Source organism: Rhyacophila brunnea, unplaced genomic scaffold, assembly GCF_057557595.1.
Source record: "Rhyacophila brunnea isolate RB1 unplaced genomic scaffold, BYU_Rbru_1.0 scaffold_4, whole genome shotgun sequence".
Taxonomy (NCBI): Eukaryota; Metazoa; Arthropoda; class Insecta; order Trichoptera; family Rhyacophilidae; genus Rhyacophila; species Rhyacophila brunnea.
The window spans coordinates 3,631,778-3,655,052 of NW_028233068.1; the positions used below are offsets into that span (position 1 = coordinate 3,631,778).

The 23,275-nt window shown below is 31.9% G+C and overlaps 1 protein-coding gene across 1 annotated transcript in view; it reads left to right on the forward strand.

The window, feature by feature from the left end:
- LOC147066733 (uncharacterized) overlaps positions 1-23,275 on the forward strand; it is a 189,376-nt gene that overhangs the window by 157,341 nt on the left and 8,760 nt on the right. The window contains exons 6-12 of the mRNA XM_085954668.1: positions 17,268-17,419; positions 19,407-19,551; positions 20,033-20,163; positions 20,779-20,938; positions 21,085-21,179; positions 21,983-22,097; positions 22,188-22,319. Of these exons, the coding sequence (XP_085810794.1) occupies positions 17,268-17,419; positions 19,407-19,551; positions 20,033-20,163; positions 20,779-20,938; positions 21,085-21,179; positions 21,983-22,097; positions 22,188-22,319 (930 nt within the window). The remainder of the gene's footprint in view (positions 1-17,267; positions 17,420-19,406; positions 19,552-20,032; positions 20,164-20,778; positions 20,939-21,084; positions 21,180-21,982; positions 22,098-22,187; positions 22,320-23,275) is intronic.

Consider the following 23,275-nt stretch of genomic DNA (forward strand, 5'->3'; position numbering starts at 1 on the left):
TAAAACACTATTATTGGTTCCTAAGGGAGTCCTAGCAACTAAATTATTAATATATACGTGCGTAACTATGGAAATCAATATGAAATGTCAAAATAACATTTCAGTATTCTATATTTAATCAGTATTTCTATCAAGTACAAAAAAAAGTATTTATTAATACATAGAATTGTCAAGTTTATATGATTCAACAGAAAATTTAAAAACGTGGTATATAAAAAGTTCTTTTTATCTTGTAATTATTATTCACATTTATCGCCACTAAAAACTGATCGGCACGCCAGATAGTCGAAAAATAATATCTGGGAAATTTTGTAAACGTGTTACGTAAAAAGGTTCGCCTTCCCTGACTTAGAACATGTCAAATATCAGTTTATCGTGATCTTCATTTATCGGTACCTACTTATAATTAATTGATGACACGTGTCTATTTCTAAAAAAAAGTATTCTACTAGGTTACTAACAATTAATTATTAAAATACTAGATAATTAAAATTCACAAGAAAGCTCGTAATAGCTTATCAGAAGAAAACGGTTTTAATGAAGTCACGAAAAACCGCACCACCACAAGAAATATTTAATTTATACAATAAGGGAGAAAAGTTTGCGGTTCAGGAGTAATCAAGGTGGCTTCAAGTAAACAACGCAGACGAGAGACAATAGGGCTTCTTTGTTCTTAACTTCATGACTTTCTGCTGGGCAAAATCAAACTATCTCTCAAATTAACTACTTACCTGTATTGTGGTTAATTAACGTAAAAGCCTTTATGCAGTACACGATACTAATAGATGCAGTTTCAGTCTGTAGAGAATAATAAAGGACCCGGTGTGCACGAGGGACGGGCACCCAATAATGTTATAAGTGCTAAATGGTAGTTGGCTCACTTCCACTTAAACTACGGAAAACTAGATGAAGGTTTGCAGTGGTGAAATAAGAGCACTATACATATTAGAATACATTAATTATTACTCACATAAATTTTTGGTACCTATCTACAGTTTTTACAAGTGAATTATTTAGGAACACAATTGGACTGATCAACAATATTTATAAACAAAATTCAATCATTCATCTCATGATTTTTTACAAAAACAATACACTGATTCTCATTCTTCACATTAGCTAAATTACCATTTTTTTTAAATTGAATGCTGTATTTCGAAAACGTTACAAGTCACTATTGTGTTTTAGTCAAAATAGTGAAAACAATCCTTTATAAAAATAAATAGTGAAAAGTTTTTATTTAAATTATATATTATCATTTTATACTAAGTGTTAACTGTTGTCTTCAAAAAACTACAAAAAAATACCTTACATTTATGTATTTAGGTAATATTATGAAGATTTTTGTAACTTATGTCACTTTTTTTTAAATGTGACATGTAACCTTTTCGAAATACAGCATTCAATTTCATTACCTACCAATATTTTTTAAGAGGAATGGTTATTGCTAGATTAAACACAGACGGAAAATCAACATGTACAACGAAATGCAATAGTGGCCGTCTCTGCAGTCATGTATAAGTAGCAATGTTATAACCATTTTTCCTCGATGTGAAAGTATACGTCATATTATTTAGACATTTTTGCTTTTTGCACAACCCGATGATGCGCCACATGGCATTGTTGATTTTTAAATCTAATATTTGATTTTTACTTAGTGAGACTTAAAACCTCTATCTCACATTAGTGAGATTATAAGAATCGGGTATTTTGATTACTATCCAACTGTAGCCGTAAAATAATATATAATAGGAAATTATTTTCCCGCAATACTGTAACTGAATATACAACCTGTTTTTTTGCGACGTTCATGGTTGTAATACCCACCAAAGCTTATATTAGTAACACCTTGGAAGGAAAATGCAATGAACAATACAGGCTCATGCATTCTATACTCTTTTCTCTGCTGTTTGATCGATGACTTCGCTGATAGTTTCGACACTACGATGATTATTAATTATTTTTCTTTAAATTTTTTCATGTCACGTTGTGAATGTATTTCATATTAAAGAACACAAAAATTCAGTCGTTCTATAACTTTTCAGACACATGAGCTATTTTTTAGATGTTTATTTTTTTAAATAATATAACAAGTACATATCCAAATTAATCTTGCATGTATTGTTAATATATTTAAAATTTTAAAACACAATCACATAAGTACTTAGATCCAAATAGACTTTTCATGGATATAATATATTGCCTCAAATTAAACAGAAAAAAACAGTATATTCCTATTCTTTTCCGCGTAATTTTGTAATTAAACAATTCCCATTTCAATCTCTATCATACTTTCATAGTAATTAATATACGAAATCAGGATGGAATAGTACATAACTTAAATCAATTAAGTATATTTTTTTATAATAAAATTGTAATGTTGCAATGTAAAAATTTGGAAAATATCGATGCAATTATATTTTTTTGTAAGATTCTACATCCGATACTATCCTCCAGGGTTTACCAAACTTTTCCTACGATGGAACACTTCGCAAATCCTGAAATTATGACTTCAATGATTTTGGGTCCTTGAATTGCAAATCTTCTTGATATCAGGTATAATTCTCATATCTGGTGGGGCTTCGTTGCAGCATAATTAAAAAAATCCTGGTTCGCCTGTCAATATGAAGTCAAACGTGTTTAAATTTGTTGAACCCGTTGTAACTTATAAAACCATTCCAGGTTTTCGCGGAACATAGTTTGGGAATCTCTGCAGTATACACTACTGCTACATCCTATCTACTAAAAGCTACGCGAACCGACAGCTTGCTGATTATAATCCACACCAGCAAGCATTGTAAAATATTACTATACCTATCCACATTTTTTATATATATATTTGGATATAAAAGTTGTGAACCTCATTGTAATAAAGTCATTGGACGAATAAGGATGACAAAGGCCGTAGTTACGTCTATGTTAGACAGAATTTAAAAAATTAAAAACATAAAAATACACATTACACGACGTCTTGTACAAACATTCAGATCCGCTTTACCCATAATCCATAATAGGCACAGAGCCTAAGAACAATTTGGGCCTACATTATGTAACTCGAAATAAATAGGTAGTCGTTGCGCTTTTCGTAGTGGACTGTAATTTTAGTATGCTTGTGGATTACGGATCTAGGGGGGGGGGGGCGTTTTACACGAGAGTTGATCCAGGCACTAACCTTGGTGTTGTTCGGGCGGGCTTCGTGGTCTGGTTGCACAAGCACTCACGCGGTATTGTTTATTGGGTTACCCGTCGCGCGGCACTTGACGGTATTATACTTGTTTGATGAAGGATGTTGATGAATCACAAGAGCCGGTATCACGGCTTGCTGGGTGTTCAGAATTAGACATAGATCAGATTAGTTCGATTGGACGACGGTCACCCTGAATCAAGTTGACCCGGTCGTGGTACTACGAATAACTGACTGTTGTCACGGTCTAGTGAAGACCCGTGATTGTTAGGTGCCTGGATGACAAATAAGGACCGTAGGTATGACATATTTGGTGGGTTTAGGAATGGGATTGGGATTGGGATCATAATCGGCCGGGCCCAACAGAAACAGACAAAAATCCAAAATAAGCAACACATTCTAATTTAAATTTAAAATATTTATAAATCCTCACAGACACACTATTATTGTGTGCATTTTCAGTTAAATTTACAATTAATAACATTATTTATGTGAAAATTTAGAAACTATGTCGTCATTTGTGACGTAACAACATTCATGACTATCCTATTGTTGATTTGAGATAATCAATAATTACTAGGTAGGTACCACTAAACAACACTTCACTGCAGTTAATCCAATTGAGTTATCCTTGCAACTCTAGCATCTACCTTGTACACCAGTAGATCTTAGAAATAGAGAGTGTAAGATAAAGAGCATCAGTTGTTTATCCTCCCAAGGTGCAGAACCAACCTGCCACTGGTAATACCAATAGGGAGGGCGATAATTATATTCAACCAAATTGCTTCGGGTGTTGATATATTCCACTTGCGAGTGAGGTGAGTTTAAGTGGACGCTATTTTATAAATTCCTAAAATAGGGCCTCTTAACAAACTTGATTTAACTTATTTGAACTTCTATATATGTATAATTGTATTGTCACTGCTTTTTTTATGTTTATATTATGTTCTCTTTTTATATTTTCATTTTTATCGCTTTTTTTTAACTTTTTTCTTCTTCTTTATAATAATGTTTCATTTGATGTTGTGAACGTCTTAAACTTATAATTTGTAATGTCCACAATATGCTAAAAATAAATATATTGAAATTGAAAATTATGGATATATGGCACTAATATTACCAGTATTATCATAATACTGTGACTTGCAGTTTGCAGTATAAACATCATGAAGTATGAGGAAAATAATATCATAAAGGTTCGTTCCTTCATCATGCTGAAAATTTTTCAGATCAAGCCTCTAAAAATGAAAGTGCCGAGGACCTTTAACAGTCTTAAATCCGTCCCGCTTATGATTAATAGTCTTAGTTACTAAATGTCTTTAAAGTGTGGTAATATGGATACTTAGGCAAGATGTGGTGCTCTGACTGTCATTGTCGGCAAAATTCACGAATGCATATATTCTAATATATCTGCACATTCAGTATTAACTACCTGCATTATCTAGACCACATTTTCCATTAGGCTCCTGACAATTTGGAGAGGCTGGAAGTCTCCAGCAAAGTCCAAGTACAGAGAGAAGTTGAAGGATACCTACTCAATGGAGTGAACATGTAAATGATGCCACGAACTTCGCTCTGCCAGTTAAAATCATGCATGAGCATTGAGGTAGCGACCTCAGGAGTGAGAAATGACTGAGAAGTTGAATTATTACGAGATTTATGTGAGGCCTATAATATAATCGATTGCCAATAATTAGTATAGTATTTTTGCTAAATTCTACTCTGTCAGTATTTTGGTAGTGTCGGTAATAATGTTTGGTCCTTCGATACTGTTGGTAGTCGGCAGTGTTAGCAATGCTGTAACTAGACCAAAGCAAAAGTTTTGTGTTGGATAGTTGGCTCTACGGTGAATATAGTAAGCACATGTCCAGCATCCGTCTGGTTGGGTGTGGTTTTATGAATAATTTGATAGGTTTTAACTGCGAAACCGAGGGAAGGTATAAGTTACTGCCATAAATTATTATTTATAATGAGTCACTGGGGAAGACTGTATTGATAGCCGCAATGCCTCTTCTTATATGGGAATAATTTATTAGTAATCAATAAAATATTATTATCAACAAAACTATTAATAATGTGGAATTCAATCCAATAATTACAATTAAAAAGAACTTTTTATATACCACGTTTTTAAATTTTCTGTTGAATCATATAAACTTGACAATTCTATGTATTAATAATTTATGACAAATAAGGCAATTGTCAACAAATCATTTTTTTGCTATTTTGCAACAAACAAACAAATACAGAATACTGAAATGTCATTTTGATTTCCATAGTAACGCACGTATATATTAATAATTTAGTTGCTAGGATCACCCCCTTAGCAACCAATAATAGTGGATTGGATTACGGATTTCTTCCGAAATAACTTTTCATACAAAAGATAATTAACTGAAAATGAATTCAATTCCACTTAAAGATGGCTAAAAGTATTAAAAGAATGCATTGGCATCGTGTTCTGATATATTCTAAAAGTTTCAAATGTCTATCTAGTCGGAAAGTTAGTTAAAAATCGATTTCAAGATTTTTACTAGATAAACAACCACCGGACAAACAAGAATACGAGCTAAGAAAAACGTGGTAATAAAATCAGTCTACATATTGTGATATGTAAATTACATAATTTGTATTTTACTGCATGATAAGAAATTCCTATCTCTAATTTTATATTGCTTACTAATTTTGAGTTTAAAAATAATATTTATATGTTAAATATTATATATTTATATAAAAATTAATATTTAGAGACGTATCAGATGAATCACAATATATTATTTATGATAATTTGCTAGTAAACGTGATTATTCCAGGAGCATTTGTCAAAAATAATAATAATAATTTATAATAATAATAATTTAATTAATAATAAATAAATAATCTTACGTTAAATTAATTAATTAGTCAGTTAATTAACACTATGTTAAACCGAGAATATGTTGAAAAAGTGCAATTATTATTTTATTTATTTGTCATTACTACGTACCCGGCTATTCGCATACTAACAGGCATCGGAAGAGTATCTCTTCAAATCCGTTGCCCCATTACTGAGTATGTCTACCACAAAAATTAAATGCTTACAAACCAACAATACATCCATCTTGAGCAATCCAGCGCTGAGCTGGTTGCTTCCACCAGTTCAGTCACAAACCTCACGCCCTTCGGTTGCATCAGTGATCACTGACAGAACAATCTTTTAGGAAACATTAGGTATGTCTATTTTTTCAAAATTATTATTCATAAATGTTGTTATTTTTGAAGTTATACTTCTTTTGGCGCATTTGGGTAATCAGATCAGAGTGTATTTTTAGCGTGTGACATGTAACACATAATTTATTTTTTCACACAAAAAAAACGCACTCGATTGGATTCGATTGGAACGCACTAGCTTTACGCCACAGTATGATACTGCAATCGTGACGATTATACAGTATAATATTATAATTTAGAATTGTTCCGTTGTCTAGGCAGCGAATATGTTATTGTCGGCCATTTGCAATTCATCACGTAAACAAACCATTAAACTTCAGACTGATAGTTGGAACCTTAAAAATAAAAACAACGAGAAACCATTATATAATTTAGTAAGTGATATAAGTTAAAGTGTATAGAAATAAACCAACGGCGTTCCAATAAGCGGTCCTTTTTCTTGAGTGTGTAATTTAACAAGATAATTAAGAGCTAGTCAAATAATCTAGTTTATCACAAGTTTTGTTTTTTGTTTTGTTACGCCAAATAAGTATAACTTCTAACGCGCGTTACACACAATGTTATGAATTATTATTAACGGCCCACGTGCTCGTCGTAGGTCAAAATTGAGTTTTTATTGTATTTTCAAACCATGATACTGGACACTCCTTAAACGTTGTAGATAATCTTTTTATATAATTTTGAAGCCTTATAATCCTTTATAGTTATTTTAAACATTTGATGACTGCATAAAGTATTTTTGTTACATAAAATAGTATTCTTTTAAACCTCTCGCTCTAATGTTTTAGAATATAGTCATATTTCGGTACATAACCGTTTAAAAAAAATTAAAATAAATTCGGTTAGGTACATGTTCAAACACGCGCGTTAACATAATTTTACTCACTACTCAATTATAGTTTGTCAATTTATGGCTACGGCCGTATGTTGTAGCTTAACCACTAGGGAATGACAAAAGAAATGGCGTATTTCAAAAAAACACTACCTTATTCTTAGGTCAATAATTATTATAAAGCAATCATTATTCATAAGATGTTTATCACACTTGAATGGTCAAAGACATAGCTTATAATAAATATCTTTAGAATCATCTTCAAATGTGTTAATCTTGCCGATTTTTTGAATAATAAAATGCCTAATTCTTGTCAAATTTGGGATCACAGAGATTATCAATATAATTTTTTATCGTAAATATTTTACAAAAATTATATCGTAATAAATTATACTTATGGTTTTATAAATGCGTTTACAAAATAATAAATGTAAAAAATCTTAACACCACTGCACAGTTATGTACCGAAATATGACTATATTCTAAAACATTAGAGCGAGAGGTTTAAAAGAATACTATTTTATGTAACAAAAATACTTTATGCAGTCATCAAATGTTTAAAATAACTATAAAGGTTAATAAGGCTTCAAAATTATATAAATAGATTATCTACAACGTTTAAGGAGTGTCCAAGATCATGGTTTGAAAATACAATAAAAACTCAATTTTGGCCTTCGACGAGCATGTCCCCCCTTAAGGCTTCATAAAAAAACAAATATACTTGACACACGAAACGAAACTATTTTTCAAACCTTCCAAGAAACTGCATAGGTGCTTTATATACATTTATATGACAATCTCGTCTATTATTTTTTTTTTACATTGCTTAAAAAATATCATGAATTTTACGTTTCCTCATTGCATAAGAAGCATTATCGAGCGCTCCATTATACTAATTCAATAGAAACTGAATATTAGCGAAATATAATTTTCTGCATACATAATGTAATATTCTTTTTCGGATGTATTACATTATACATTCAGGAAAATTCTTTTGCCAAGTCAAACCTTTACATAACACAGGGGTTGGGAACAGTCTAATAATTAAATGCACATATTTTATTCAGCAGTCGAGTTTTAAAATAATTAATACGTTCATCAAGTAGAATGATAAATATACCAACGTATTTATTTTAATTTTAATAAATAAAGCCTTCATTTGAATAAACTTATAATATTATAATGAAATATCGCCTTTACTATTAAATTCGAGTAGGTATCTATACTATAAGTAGAATATCATACAACGGACGCTATTTCAATACTATTCTTATTATTATTATTTACTATTATTAGGATGCAATGATACGATGGTTTAGTGCAAAGATATTATATGTCCAGTTTTATGTTTTGAGAAAATCGAATTTTAAAATTTGAGATGAATGAGAAATAGACATTATGAATGATACAATATCTTGTCAAATATACTATTTAGACGTACAATATTTTTACAGTATAAAGATACGATGGTGACAAACGTTTTGTGTAGGTTAACTCAATTTCGACAAAAATTGGACATACAATATATTTGCACTAAGCCTACTTTGCACTATATGTACCTAATCTTGCAACGAGGGTGTGCTTATTCTTTTTGACATTTTTTTACTCATGTAGATATGCCATTTTTATATACGTGTATATGATTATATCTAATATTCATTTCTGTAATAATTAATTTAAGATTTTTCATCCCTTAATGCTTATGTAATTACAACTTTAATGTGTTAAGAATTTTGAGTGTTTCTTAGGAATAGACTCGTTTTGAATTGATTATCAGACTTACGTATGTTATCTATGTATAAGACACTCTGCCTACAGGTACAGATAAATTACTTTTAGTGCTCTTAAACATTAACTACCACATTACTGTTTAAAATTAATTATTTCTTACATTATGTTTACCAAAACCTATTCATATCAGTACCTATTAGATTGTCATTACCCTAGTTATAATAGGTAAACAAATAAGCTTTAGCATAAAACGTGTTCTAAGATTTGTTATGTTTAATTCAATAAAACATACGTAAAAATAATCTTGAATGTATCATAAAATTTAATATATCTGGTATTAGCCAGTTACAATTATTTATTCTATTTTCTTATAGAACCATAAAAAATCATTAAGCATTACCAAATTATAATTGGAACTAAATTGAAAATATTACATTCCATCAAAAATAAAGGGTTTTAATCAAAAATAAAAAAATACACAGTTTAGACAACATTCTCTTAGAACAAGGCTTTTTAATAATAATTGTTTCTGTACTGCGCTAGGATGTAGTGGCTGGTGCATCGTTATCCTATGGCATATTATACTGTATCAAAATTTAGATACATACTTAATTACTTACCATTTTTAATGTTTTTTTTTAAACTAGGTAATTCTAAACTTGATTCTACGTCGCATTGTGTTTTAACACGTCATATTAGTATTATTTCACAAGAAAAATAAATAAAATGAATACAAAATTCAATATAATATCAAAGCTCTGGTGTGCGACCTCTGAATTTCATTTCTCTCAATGTATAATATAGATGTATTATAATGTAATACCCTCTAAAAAGACGTATTCATTTCGTCTTTTATTCACTTTGTAAATAAGATAAATAATTCATCTTTCGCCAAAGAAACGTCGCGACATCGCAATATCGGACATTTTTCAAAAGGTGAACACTAAAAAGTCAATAATACCCAACGATAAATTAAGATTTTTTTCCGAAATGCAGCTAATAGAGTTTTTTGTTATACAGATGCGAGTTGGTAGGTATACCAATTTCATACGGGGATGGTCTGAATAATTAGGTACTAGGTATCACTGTGTGCGAAGGGAAATGGGATACTTATATTACATCGGATATTTTAAACTTATTGAATATGTATATTGTATACATCTACCTGAGAATAATAAATTCCCCTAAAGAGCGTAAAGCGAAAACTTTGCATTATTATTATTTGGTATGCATAGTGGCCAGTAATAATATATCCACCAAAAATCATTAATATTACGAGTTGAAGTACAGCTAAGATATCTCATTATTTATTATCATTATTATTTTTTATTCGACCATGTCCGATCCTAATAGGATCATATGGGCCTCCACAAAGTAGAGGTTTGTATTAACAGATTTTGTTTTTTTTTATGATAAATGGATGTCAGCCACTTGCTCAACCTATTAGGTCCATACCCTGACATACACAAATTGAAAAACAATATGTGTACTTGCCAGACCCAGGATTCGAACCTGGGACCCACGGCGTTATAGTCCAAAGCTTATGCCGGTTGGCAACCGTATCTCATTAACAGCTACCAATATTGAAAAACATTTAAAACATATAAGTTGAAAAAAATTAAAAAATACTCTTATAATAATAATATTTTTTATCGCGACTACAATAATAATTAGTGTTACAGAGCTTTAGGGTAGAAATAAATGTAAAAAACAGATTTTTTATTTGAATTTAAATTTTGGATGTATTGATGCGACGATCATGACACTTTTAAATTCATTGTGCATCTCATTCCCTATTGAAAAAAATGACAAAACATTTTAAATCAGCCGCTATTTTCCAAGATGGTGGCATTAACACTCAGTGGAAATTAGTGCTATGCATCTCCAAACTAGGAGAATTAATTACAGATAAAATATTTAAAAATAAACGTTTTATGAAACCTTAATTTAAAAAAGAACAACAACAGAATATCAAGAAATACAACTCAAAGTATACATAACTGAAAAATTATATTGAGACTCGCTTACATTAATGTCTAACTCAATCATCTTTAACTATCCTGAAAACTAGTGCTTTTAGACTTATATCCCTCTTCCTATCTGACACAGTTTATTGTAACTAAGTAAAAGAACCGGGCTCAGGGGGTCCGTGTGGTTGGGTCGACCGGATAATAGAGGGATCACATCGTTACTATAACAGTATAAAAAGTCGCCTGCGGCGCTATTTTACTTTTATAATATTAACATTTCAATATGTGGTTGTACGATGTAATTTCTGAATTTATTCAAAAACATAAAAACCGCTAAAAAATCAATGGTCACCTCACACTGCCTTTAACCCTAGCAATAGGTTGGGAGGTCCAACAAATATCCTGGTCTGGGGGTGCGTTTTAGGATGGGGGGCATGGTCATGATAATGGTGTTACAACCGAAATACCTATCGACGAAAAGCTAAATACACGGAATGCAATATTATAGTGGTTACTTTAAAATATAATTCTTTCTCAATAAATAATATAACAAGCCTTAAAACGCTAAGTTATGATTTTCGAATAAATACAGGTTTTTGATGAAAAGGATGTTTTCATATGGATAATATCCGTAGATAATTTATAATAATATATATATTTACCTACCTAGATTTTATATACTTTAGAAATGATATTTTTAAAAATACTCTGCTCATGTGAGCAACCGTATACGTACTTAGGTTTATAATAAATACATTGACATGCGAAGAGTCTCTTGAATAATAAAAAAAACGCTTTTTCCCTTATTCAAATTTGACTCATTGGCATTTTTATCATTGTATGAGACGTTATTTAAATATGGAACGTTTAATAATTCAAAAACAGAACGCAAGCTTATAATTAAGTTTGGAACATTTTTTTTAAATTTTGAACATACAAAAGCGCGGTAACTTATCAGTACTACTCTATTTATTATAACGTGACTTAATTAATTTATTTTTAATAAAATTATATTTCATTAAAAGAATCCCAATATTCTTCCCGTTTATATTTTCTCCGAAATTCATAATATTATACTACGATCTCCATCACCAATATACTACTACCACTATATCCTTACAAGTATTACTAAATTTGTGAGTATGTACCAGTTTCATTTTTAATATCATACTTATTGGGTAGATACGTCCTGTCATATTGATACATATGTCTATGTGATTTATTGTACCTTTTATAATTAACAGAGGGTTGTAGCGTTCCCTTTTTTGAGTTGCTCCGCTCAAACTTTGCTCCGGGACCTAATTTTTTCTCCAGCTCCGCTCCAACGTCTGCTCCACTCAGGGTAAAAAGTTTTACTGGTTATTATATTATATACAAATGTTAAAAAAAATTAATAAAATGAGTAGTTTTGAAATAATATGGTAAGTATATTATTCGTCCTTTTCATTATTAATTATATTTAACAAAATTTCGGCAGCAAATCGTCTTCCATTATCCGCCTCTTATGTCAAAAAGTGAGGTTATTTATCACTCAGCAGTGTTGCTGTACTTCGAATAATTCCAGTGTTGCAAAGTGTCAAATATAATATTTTCATTGGATTTTAGGACGAAAATTTAATAAAAATAAAAAAAATATCCAGAGCAGTGGAGCACTACAAATTTTCGGTGCTCGGGGTAAAACCCCATTGCTCTACTGTTCCGTGCTCCTGCTCATATAATCCTTACAAATCATATCACGTCATTACATCTTAAATGCGGTTTGATAAAATATAATGTAATAGCTCTTCTTAAAAATCCTTGTAAAACTATGTCATTTTCATCACCTAAAACTGGTCGAATCAGTTAATGCAGATTTTTACGATAGAAAATCTTATAACATGACATAGACACCGCGTAACTATTCTATTTCCAATATGACTAAGTATTAATATTATGAAAACACGTGTTACTTGATCGAAATTTTAATGCAGCATATAAATCACATGTAATTACGTGGCCGGGATACCAGACATTAAGTGTTGAATCTCCTGCTATAACCTATTAATTTATAAAATTTATTATCGCCGAAGACCATAAAATCAAATACCTATTGTAAGGTCTTTATTGATTTTACGAAGTACGCACAGTGTGTTAGAAACGTATCTCGAAAATAACGTGATAATAATTTTACCATTTTCTTCTTCGATACCAACCTACTTGAGTTATAGCAGTGTCACCCTTTCCTTATCTTATGTCTTGATAATGGCCTCTGTAACAAGCACAAAACGTCGAGAATAGAATAGAATAGTACATGTAGTTATGCACCTAGTTCATAGTACCTACCAAATAAAACAAGGAAATCATCTACAGTTTATTTTTTTAAATTTTGTAGTACCTACTTACCTACGTATTCCATCAAACGGGGCCCTAGACACGACTGTAAATCCGGACCCTACGATGTATATCATATTATTAAGTTTACGGTGACCACAAGCTTTCCATCTCGTGTTCAGTAAATTGTACGTAAGCAGTTATACGTATACATTATGACCGTGAACATTAAATTTATTCAAATACCATAATATGGCCGAATAGCATTGAGACCGGATGACATGTTCTTCGTCCAGCATTTTATGGAGAGGTAATGTGTAGGCAATTAAAAAATATTTTCCGTTTATTTTAAATGCAATGCTTATTTTTGTAGAAACCGTTAGGTCCTGTAGGGTAGGTCTAAACTTTAAGGGGTGTTTTAGCCATTTATATGTATTAAAATATATTTAATATGCGTATAGTGTTTCATAATATATTATGTATGGATGCAATTTATTTAGTTTTATTTACTTAATGCAACCAACATAACTATTCAAAATATGCTTATTTTTAAAAGTGCTCTTCTGTGAATATATATTTAAGACTTTCGCGATTGTTTGTTATTGTAAAAGATTTTTAAGAAAGGGTTTTAACCGCTTGTTCTTCCTCCTTCTTTTCTCGACCTTTCAGGCTTGTTGTAGGGGGCATTCTCAAGACTTTCCACAACGAGCCCGAAACGTAAAACGTAAAAGAAGAAGGGAGAACACGCGCTGAAAATCCAAAAATCTATTATGATAACTTTACTCTTCTTGGAAGTTGATGTTTTCAGGTTTTCTTAACTCGAGCATTAAAGATAATATTATTATATTTTATCATCGCTATATTAGTTAGGTCAGGGGTCGGCCAACTCTTGGACCAAAGGAGCCAAATATGAGTGGCACAATGGTCAAAAAAAATTCGAGAGCCATACGTATATTTTTATATATATGATTTATTTAAATGAATTAAATACATTTTATAATTGTTTACTTATTAAGTGAAGAAGATTTCCCGAATAAAACTAAAGTAAATTTCTGTTGAAATTATTAATACTTATAATTTTTACAGAATATGAATTACATACAATTTTCTCGCATTCCTTAAAACTAATGTGAACAATGACCTGCCTTGCATTTCTTTGGAGAGTTTCTGTATGTTTGGTATGTAACTTGTAGTTTTTAATTCATCAGGCGCGACTCCAAATTCTTATCGGTTATTAGCCTTCTTTAAATGATATTTATATTGTTCATTTTTGAAAATGATTGTTCAGATACGTATTATGTAGACTCGAATATGAGTTCGGAAGCTATTCCATGTATTAAAAATCGTGGTATCTACCTTATGTAGATATTTTAGAGCGCTCCACTTGTGTTGCGAAATTAAATTGCATTTTTCTAGTCCAAATCCTCAATTTTGGTGGCAAGACCTACAAATTTGGAGCTCCATAACACTTTGCTTGTTAAATCCACCAATACAATTGTATTTCGAAAGTGCTCGTGTCAATATCAAATGGAGAAAAAAATTGTTGACTTTTGCAATGGGCATTGTTGTTATTTTAAATCCAATAACAACAATCATACCTTTTTGCATCAACCATCACGGAGGAAAAATTAGGCTCGCGATAATGACATTATAAAATAATAAGTGTACAAATCAATGACAAAAAATAAAAATTGTGAATTTTGCAAAAGTTTTCGTAAAAATTTGGAATTGGGAATTTGGCAAAGAGCCGCACGTGGCTCGCGAGCCGCGGTTTGCTGACCCCTGAGCTAGGTGATCCGTTAATGTAATTCAGTTGGGAAAAATTGAAAAGCTTTTTAAATGGTGCATAACGATTTTATTTTTATTGGGCGTAAATCTGAGGCAGCTTAAGATAGCTTCTCGTTTGGTTTAACGCACGCATCGATGATGTAATCGGAATTTAGTTTCGACGTAAAAGTGCACTAAAATGTGCATTAGGACACGTTAAAATGCATTAAAAAGTGCACTCAAAAGTCAAACACCACTCGTGGCGACCGCATTTTGATTTTCGATGGCGTCTAACGGCGACACGTTAACATCCTATGTCGGACTTTAATAAATCTGTCGTAAACAATATTTTCCAAAGAAAACGGGATAATAATTGTGCCGCAGAGGTGGACACGAGCTTTTATATTTTATTTTTACGAAAACAGGTTATTCCATGTAGACAATTATAATAAATACCTGTCTGTCGGCGCATCGACTTTTCGATCCAATAATCGTTAATTGAAAATTTGAAATTTTCATAAATTTTGATACACCATTATCACAAACTAAGATTATGAGGTAATATTAGGTTGGGGTAAGTTAGATGAGGTTAGATTAGTTAGGTTAGGTTAGGTTTAGTTTGATCTAAAACGAAAGTTGTAAAATCTCATGTCCACCTCTGCGGCACATATACCGAAAACGGCTCACAATTTAATATCAGTCGATTAGCTACTAATTTTAAATTTAAACCACATCCATAACCAACAGTATCTACATTTATATTTTTATATGAGACTTTCCATTCTTCTCGATCTTCCGTTTCTCTCAGGGCAGAATGAATGGTGCCCCCAGTCAGCTCTTTCACTTGGTCGCTCCAGCGCGCAGACGCTCTTCTTCTGCTTCGCCTTCCCTGTAGACCACCCAAAACCGCCAGTCTCTCCAGGTTTTCTGGTCCCCGCCGGACAATATGTCCAACAAACTGCAGAATGCGTCTCAGACATATTGTCGAGAGCCGTTCCTTTATCTGCAGTCTCTGGATGATTGACTGGTTCGTCCTGTATTCTGTCCAAGAAATACGAAGCATTCGGCGCCAACACCTCATCTCAAAGGCATCACTTGCCTTCCGCTCTACTTACCTATACTTATATAATTCATATTATTTTTTTAAATGAATAAAAGTAAAATATAAAAGTAACAAATCAGTCCATTTCAGAAACATTGACGTTAACTGACAATTATTATTAAATTTCCATAAGTTAAGTATATCTTCTTCCACCCTATCAAGCCCAAGCATTGGGGCATAGAGCAAGCACAAGTTCGCGCCAATTCCCTCGATTCATCGCCAACTCTCGCGCCTCCCATGTAGAGTTGGGGTTCGGGAATTTGCCGACGGGAATTCTCGAGAAATTTTCGAGATTTTCCATCCCGAATCTCGAGAATTGAAATATTTAACATTTCCGGAAATCCCTTTTCTCGGGATTTGGGATTTCTTCATTATCAAATATTAATTGAAAAAACGATTTTCTATATGGAAAAAGTGGACAGAAAACACAAAACGTTCAAAGACTGATCGGGGCATTTAACACAATGAAGCCAACGTCGACTCAAAATGAGCGCAATTTTTGCAACATCAGGGAATTTTGTGTCTCAAAAGCGTACGCGATTTTAATAAGTAATGTTTTGAATTATTTTTGTTTTCCTACATTTTGTTTGTCTGCTTACATAAATAATAAAAAAAACATATTTTTTCGAATTTGGCTGTTTTTACACTGATTTTAGGATTTTTACAGTTTTTTTATTCAATTTTTCGAGATTGAGATTTTCTCGGGAAATACCCAACTCTACTCCCATGTAATTTTTGTAGTTCACTGTATAGGTATGTCAATTAAAAATTTTAAAATTATTAATAAATTTATTTCGATTTCATTAAATTATAGAAACTAACAAAAAGTATAGGAGCTTTAAGAGTTAATTTTTTAACGACCATGAACGCTTTTCGTTTGTTTAGTGACTTGTATGTCTGTATTAAGCTTTTATGCATTTTTCACTGTTAACGTTTCCGTTCCGTCATGGTACCTATATTTAATAATAATAGTCTTGTGACAATATAATATATTGTATTTACTTACAAAGTTCATATTGTATAGCAGCAACCTTCGTTTACTGATCTATTCACCTACAGAACCGTAAATAAATTCATTATAAAACTAAAAACAATAAAAATATTTCATGTAGGTACCTACCTATCTAGTAATATTTAATATATTTTCTCGTTTTGTTACAGTGAAGCCACTGTGGGTGCGGATCCAGGGTCCCAAAAGACCATTCTCAGCCAACAAGTCGACGGAGATCATTTGTCAGACTGCAGGAGCTAAGCCGAAGCCCTCCATATCTTGGTGGAAAGCTTCCACGAGACTAAAGTCGACCAGAGAATCGGTAAGTCAAAAATAGTAATACAATATTAATAATAAAATTAAGCGATATATACCTACCTACCCGTAGTACCCATTCAGTAAATAAATCTAAATCTTTGTTCCCTGCGATAATATTACAAAATCATTGATTTATTGTAATAAGTGTGTTTTATGTGCCACAATTTATAATTATTATCGATACGCAATTGATTTTATTTTCAAAATAAAAAATAAATCTTTTCAGTTGTTTTTTCGTCATAAATCTTTTTGAAAAATAATTCTTCCTTCAGTCAACCTAGTTCCGGAGTCCTTGGCATATCTGTACATGAGTGTACAGGACCGTATCGATGTATTTTGCCCAGTGCAGTAACAAAAATAGCGCCCTTATGTACGTAATACAAAATGTGTGCGTGTGCACACTGTATACCAGTGGCGCACCCAGGGGGGGGGCAAGGGACCTTCCCCCCCCTAAAAACATTGAAATTGAAAGCCAATAGATTAGACAAATAAAAACACGGCAAAAAAATGATTTCAAATTCTCCAGCACCCTCTAGAAAAATTTCTTAGATTTTAATTTCTAACACAAAAATTTCGAAACACTAATGTCACGTTTTTTTAGAAACCCAATCCCTAATGGAACTGTCAAAAAATTCTCGGTGTCCACCCGAATTCCGGAGTGGTGTAGGTCATGAGTGGGGAGGGCTGACAGGGCTCTAGCCTGGGGGCCCGGCGTGTCGGGTTGACCAGATAAGTGAGATAAACACACATCATAAATTAGCTTTAATAGTAAAAAAAGTCGCATGGCCTTGAACATTTTCAATAATTGTTCAATATATTTTTTGATTATTATGTATCGATACTCGACAGCTCCATTATTAAAGTGGATGTATTGAAAATCGCCAATAATCCACTGTATAAGCACCTTTAATTTGAACTAAATCACAATTTGAAAAACGTTAATGTAGTATTTCGCACTGCTTTTAATCTTAGCGGTAGGTAGGGGACCCGCCAAATATCCTAGCCTGAGGGCCCGTTTCAGGATGTGGGGACCATGGTGTAGGTACACCGAGTGCAATAGACAAAAGGGCGATAAACGAGAAATTAGGCTGTGAAGAAGGAAAACAGCCTATGGGACTAATTTTCATTCTCCTCCTTGGGCCCCCACCCCCAATATTAAAACCTGGGTGCGCCACTGCTGTATACCTTACCTAGATTAACCACGGAGGCACCCGTAAATTATTCGATAAACATTAAAATAATCAATACGGATTAAATAACTAAAGAAATATAAATGTTTTAAATTAGTACTGCCCCCTAAAACTAAACAATAAAATTAAGGAACCCCAATGTTTTATTTTTATTGAAAATCATAGAAGTTTTGTTGGAATAATAATATTATAGCAATGTCTTATTATTCACTCATCTGCCATACCTTTATTTATTATCTATGGTCAATTAAATAAAAGTGGTGTATTGCCACCCATAGATAATAATATACGTAGATGTCACATTTTTCTTATGAAACACAATAACACAAAACCATAACAAATCTAACCACTACAAACTGTTTTACTTCTGCTGATCATCCAACTTAATCCTAACAAGTATCCATATACCAACTTACTGACAATTAAAAAACAGTGAAGATTCTATATTTTAAAGTATGCCTTACAAAAGGGTGAAACATCAATAATCGGAAACTGTTTTTATAAGGTATATTTTCATAATCAATAAATATTCATTTTTATCTTAAGCATAAGGATGTTCGTTCTTCCCATGATTTGATAAATTCAGGATAAAACTTTCCCTTACACTACCTATTTCCCTGTTTTTTTTATCTCAAAATGTTCTACCTACCACATAGAAACACTGCTTTGATACAGTTATAATAATTAAATTTGTTAGTTTTTTTATTCTGATTACTTAAATAATTCCTAATTGTAAAATCTTGAGTGAGGACTTCCTTACAATTTAGATTACCTATACAATTTTAATTTTGTCTATTTCAGGTTTCCGTTGATGGCAATGTTACAACGAGCATTTTAAGTTTTACTCCGACGATCGAGGATGCAGGGAAATTTCTCTCATGCCGAGCGGTGCAGCCTGATATACCTGAATCAGGAATGGAAGACGGGTGGAAGTTGGAAATATACCGTAAGTCATACAATAAAATTAAAATACCTCTACATATTTTTGTGAAACGCTATATTAGCTTCTTAGGTCTCGAGGAATGGGTAAAACCACCAAAGCATCTTCCCTGGGAACTAGTTTTACGTACTGAACATGGAAAGCCCACAATAGACTGAAAACCATAATTGGGTGCACTTAAGACAATGTGGTGATAATGGATAACTGATGACCAAGCTTGCATGTGCGGCGAAATGCCAATCATCGAACAGCCTTTTTTTATGCATGGCAAATCCACTAAAATATAATTTAAAGAAGATTTAACAAGCTAAGGAAAATGGGATTACCTCACTGCTAAATTCTGGAGCGACCCAATACAACAAAGAAGAAAAATTTCAAGTTACTTACTTCAGAATAATTACAATAAACTATCTAGTCCTGAATTCTTCTCGCAAGTTTTCTCTATATAGCCAGATATTTCATTTAAGTATTGCATTATGTTTTCCAGATGTTCCCGTTGTGAATTTGGAGCTGGGTTCCAATCTGAAAGCGACAGACGTAGTAGAAGGAAGCGATGTTTACTTTGAATGCAACATCAAGTCAAACCCTTGGGTCTACAAAATACAGTGGATGCACGAGGCAAGTGGAAGTGTTTTTAGTGATCATTTAAATATATGTATTCAACATCAGTAGTGTTACAGTGTAGTCGATTAGTACCCTTGAGTTCACACGCCATGGGACATGTTCGACCCATTGTCATTTTACCGGCATGGCAACCTCTATCACTTACCTATTCTTTTCTACTTCCGTCGCCATTAGTTTCTTTCATAGTCTTTCCACATTGCACCTAACAAAATATTATATTAATTTATTAAATACCTCGTTCTTGAATTTTTTCTAATAGTTTCAAGAAAATCAATGTTTATACAAATAAATAAGAGTGTTTTACATCCATACAAATTTAAACAATAATTATATTTATGAAAATTGACTGGTATGAAATGCACCCTTTTGTATATATACCTACCTATCTATTGGAAATATTAAATACATGAAAATGAAGACAGGTATTTAAACTTTAAAAATGACAAAAAATGGGTTGATTATGATATTGATAGAGGGCTAAAATATGAAAATTGGTTCATTTTATTTTCCCTCTATCTTTATAAATACATATTGTGCCTTTATATTAATTATTAGGTGTGTTACATATATTAGTAAATGTATTTATAATAAATAAATCATTACTTTCAGGGCGAAATTTTGGTGACAAATCATCACGAAGGTGTGATTGTCTCCAATCAGAGTTTGGTACTCCAGGGACTCAGAAGAGACAGAGGAGGCGTCTACATGTGCTCAGCCACTAATGAGGAAGGAGATGGGAAGAGTAACAAACTGTTGCTTGACGTCAAATGTGAGTTTACATCTAGTTTTCGACCAATTTGTTATGACGTTACTAAAATTATAACAATTTTTTGATTTTATGAATATTATTAGGTACCCAGCTATTTTATTAACATCTACAATAAGATCCTAATTACATTGTCCATTATTTTTCAGTCAAGCCATATTGTAAACACGGCCAGCAAATGATTTACAATATAGCAAAAAATGAAGAGGCCAAAATATCTTGTGAACTGCAGGCTAACCCACAGGTAAAACATTATAATAATATAAACATAATCATCTTTTATATACAGTCGAACTTGGTTATTACGAGGAAGATGGGACTGACTGAATTTGCTCGTTATGAGCATTACTTGTTATTACAAGCATGGCATTCATAAACTACAAAAGAAGTTGTTTATTGTAATGAAGGCTGGTAGGTACCTACTGACTTCAGCTTGGATTTTTTACATGAAATTTTAACCATATGCGTGGATACTTTTTCAATGTTGTCGGCGAGAACGCCAATTAGGTACTTAGACACTTAACTAGTGTCATAAACATTATCCGATCCCGGCAGCATCAGTCTACGGTCAGATTTTATTGCTTAGGGTCGAAAATGTTTTTAAACAATCGACACATTAACAGTTTTAAGAAAATTTTTGACAATATTTTTGCTCGGTATATCTGATAAGTAGCTTGTTATAGAAGTGAAAAAATGTATGGAGAAAATCATAATCTAAAATGTCAACGAATGTTTCCTCATTACATCCGAGATCTCGCTATGTCCGCGATCGTAATAACCGAGTTCGACTGTATTAGATAATTTAAATTTAATAATAGTAAATTTAAATTTTATTATCTCCGTTAATAAATATTTAAAATAAAATATCAATCATAGATGGCAGTAACCTGGAGCCAAACTAAAATAATATATGAGTTTACCAAGAGATGGCACTGTTTCGAGATGTAAATTTAATTTATTTTTAGGTTTATAAAGTTTTATTAAATTTCATAGTAGGCATAATAAATAATAATGCACACTAATAATCATTATCATGTTATATTCCAGGATCCAGTGCATTTTACGTGGAAGTTCAATAATTCTGAGGCGACCTCGATGACTTTACCGATAAACAAAGTTATGGTATTTAATAGTGCAAGCAATGCTCTACCAAGAAAAGATGGTAAGTGAGCCAACTGTACTTATTTAATTTTATAAGAATGAAACTATCAAAGTACAATATTATAATTAAAATTCAATTTATTTATTTCAGGATTCTCCTATGCAACCAGTGTTGCCAGTTATACTCCTAAAAATTCATCAGACTATGGAACAGTGTCATGTATCGGCGCCAATCGAGTCGGCGAACAAGATATTGCTTGTGTTTTCCATATTGTACCAGCAGGTAGGTCATACACATATCTGATTATTAAATAAAAATGAAATAATCTTATAACAGGAAGTCTATCATGAGAAAAATATGACTTGTCTGAAGAATTTCAGATATATTAATGTTTCATAAAACAATCGGATGAAGGCGGGCTGTAAGTTTTTTTTGTCCTATTGGTCCTTAGCGGTTTACACTATAATATATTTTTGGTAAACTAAATTAATTTTTCGCTCCAATGGATTTTTGGTTTGCCCTGGGTATCATTGTAGGTATGATGGCATTCGTCCACTTGCGAAGAAGTGTCATATTGACTGCTTAATCTACAAACCAGCTAACTCCATTTGGGCTAATTATTAAGGAGAAAAAACTTAAGAATTTAACTATCGAGCAGAATTTAACAGTTATTCCAAAAATAGACATGGAAATATTTTTTTTTACAAATAAGCTGCACTATGAATTGTGTCGCCAAATTTCAAAACCCGCTATAACACTTTTGCATTATTTTGAATAAATCAATAAAAACTTTTTGAACTAAAATGTGTTATAGAATTGATAGACACATTGATTTTGTTTCATAAATGACAGTCAATCAAACGGGTTTTGAAAGAGGTGATAAAAATTTTGTAGAGAGATTTTAATACCGAATCCATTGATATATGTATATTATGTCTTAATTATTTTAAAAAAAGTGTTATAGCGGGTTTTGAAATTTAGCGACACAATTAATACACTATTTTAGCTTTCCTTTTATATATAAAGAAAATTTATATAAAGAACGGAGTTGTTCCATTTACGATATTGGAAATCTGGCACCTGCAGTTGGCTGTTTTGTGTGAAGAATAATAATGCATTTATTTATAGGTTTAGGAGTTTGAAATTATGTGTGAGCACAGAAAACATGCTTTATAACAAAATGCCATTAAAATCTCATTTTCGGTCAAAAATATAGTTAGCTGGTTTGCAAATAAAGC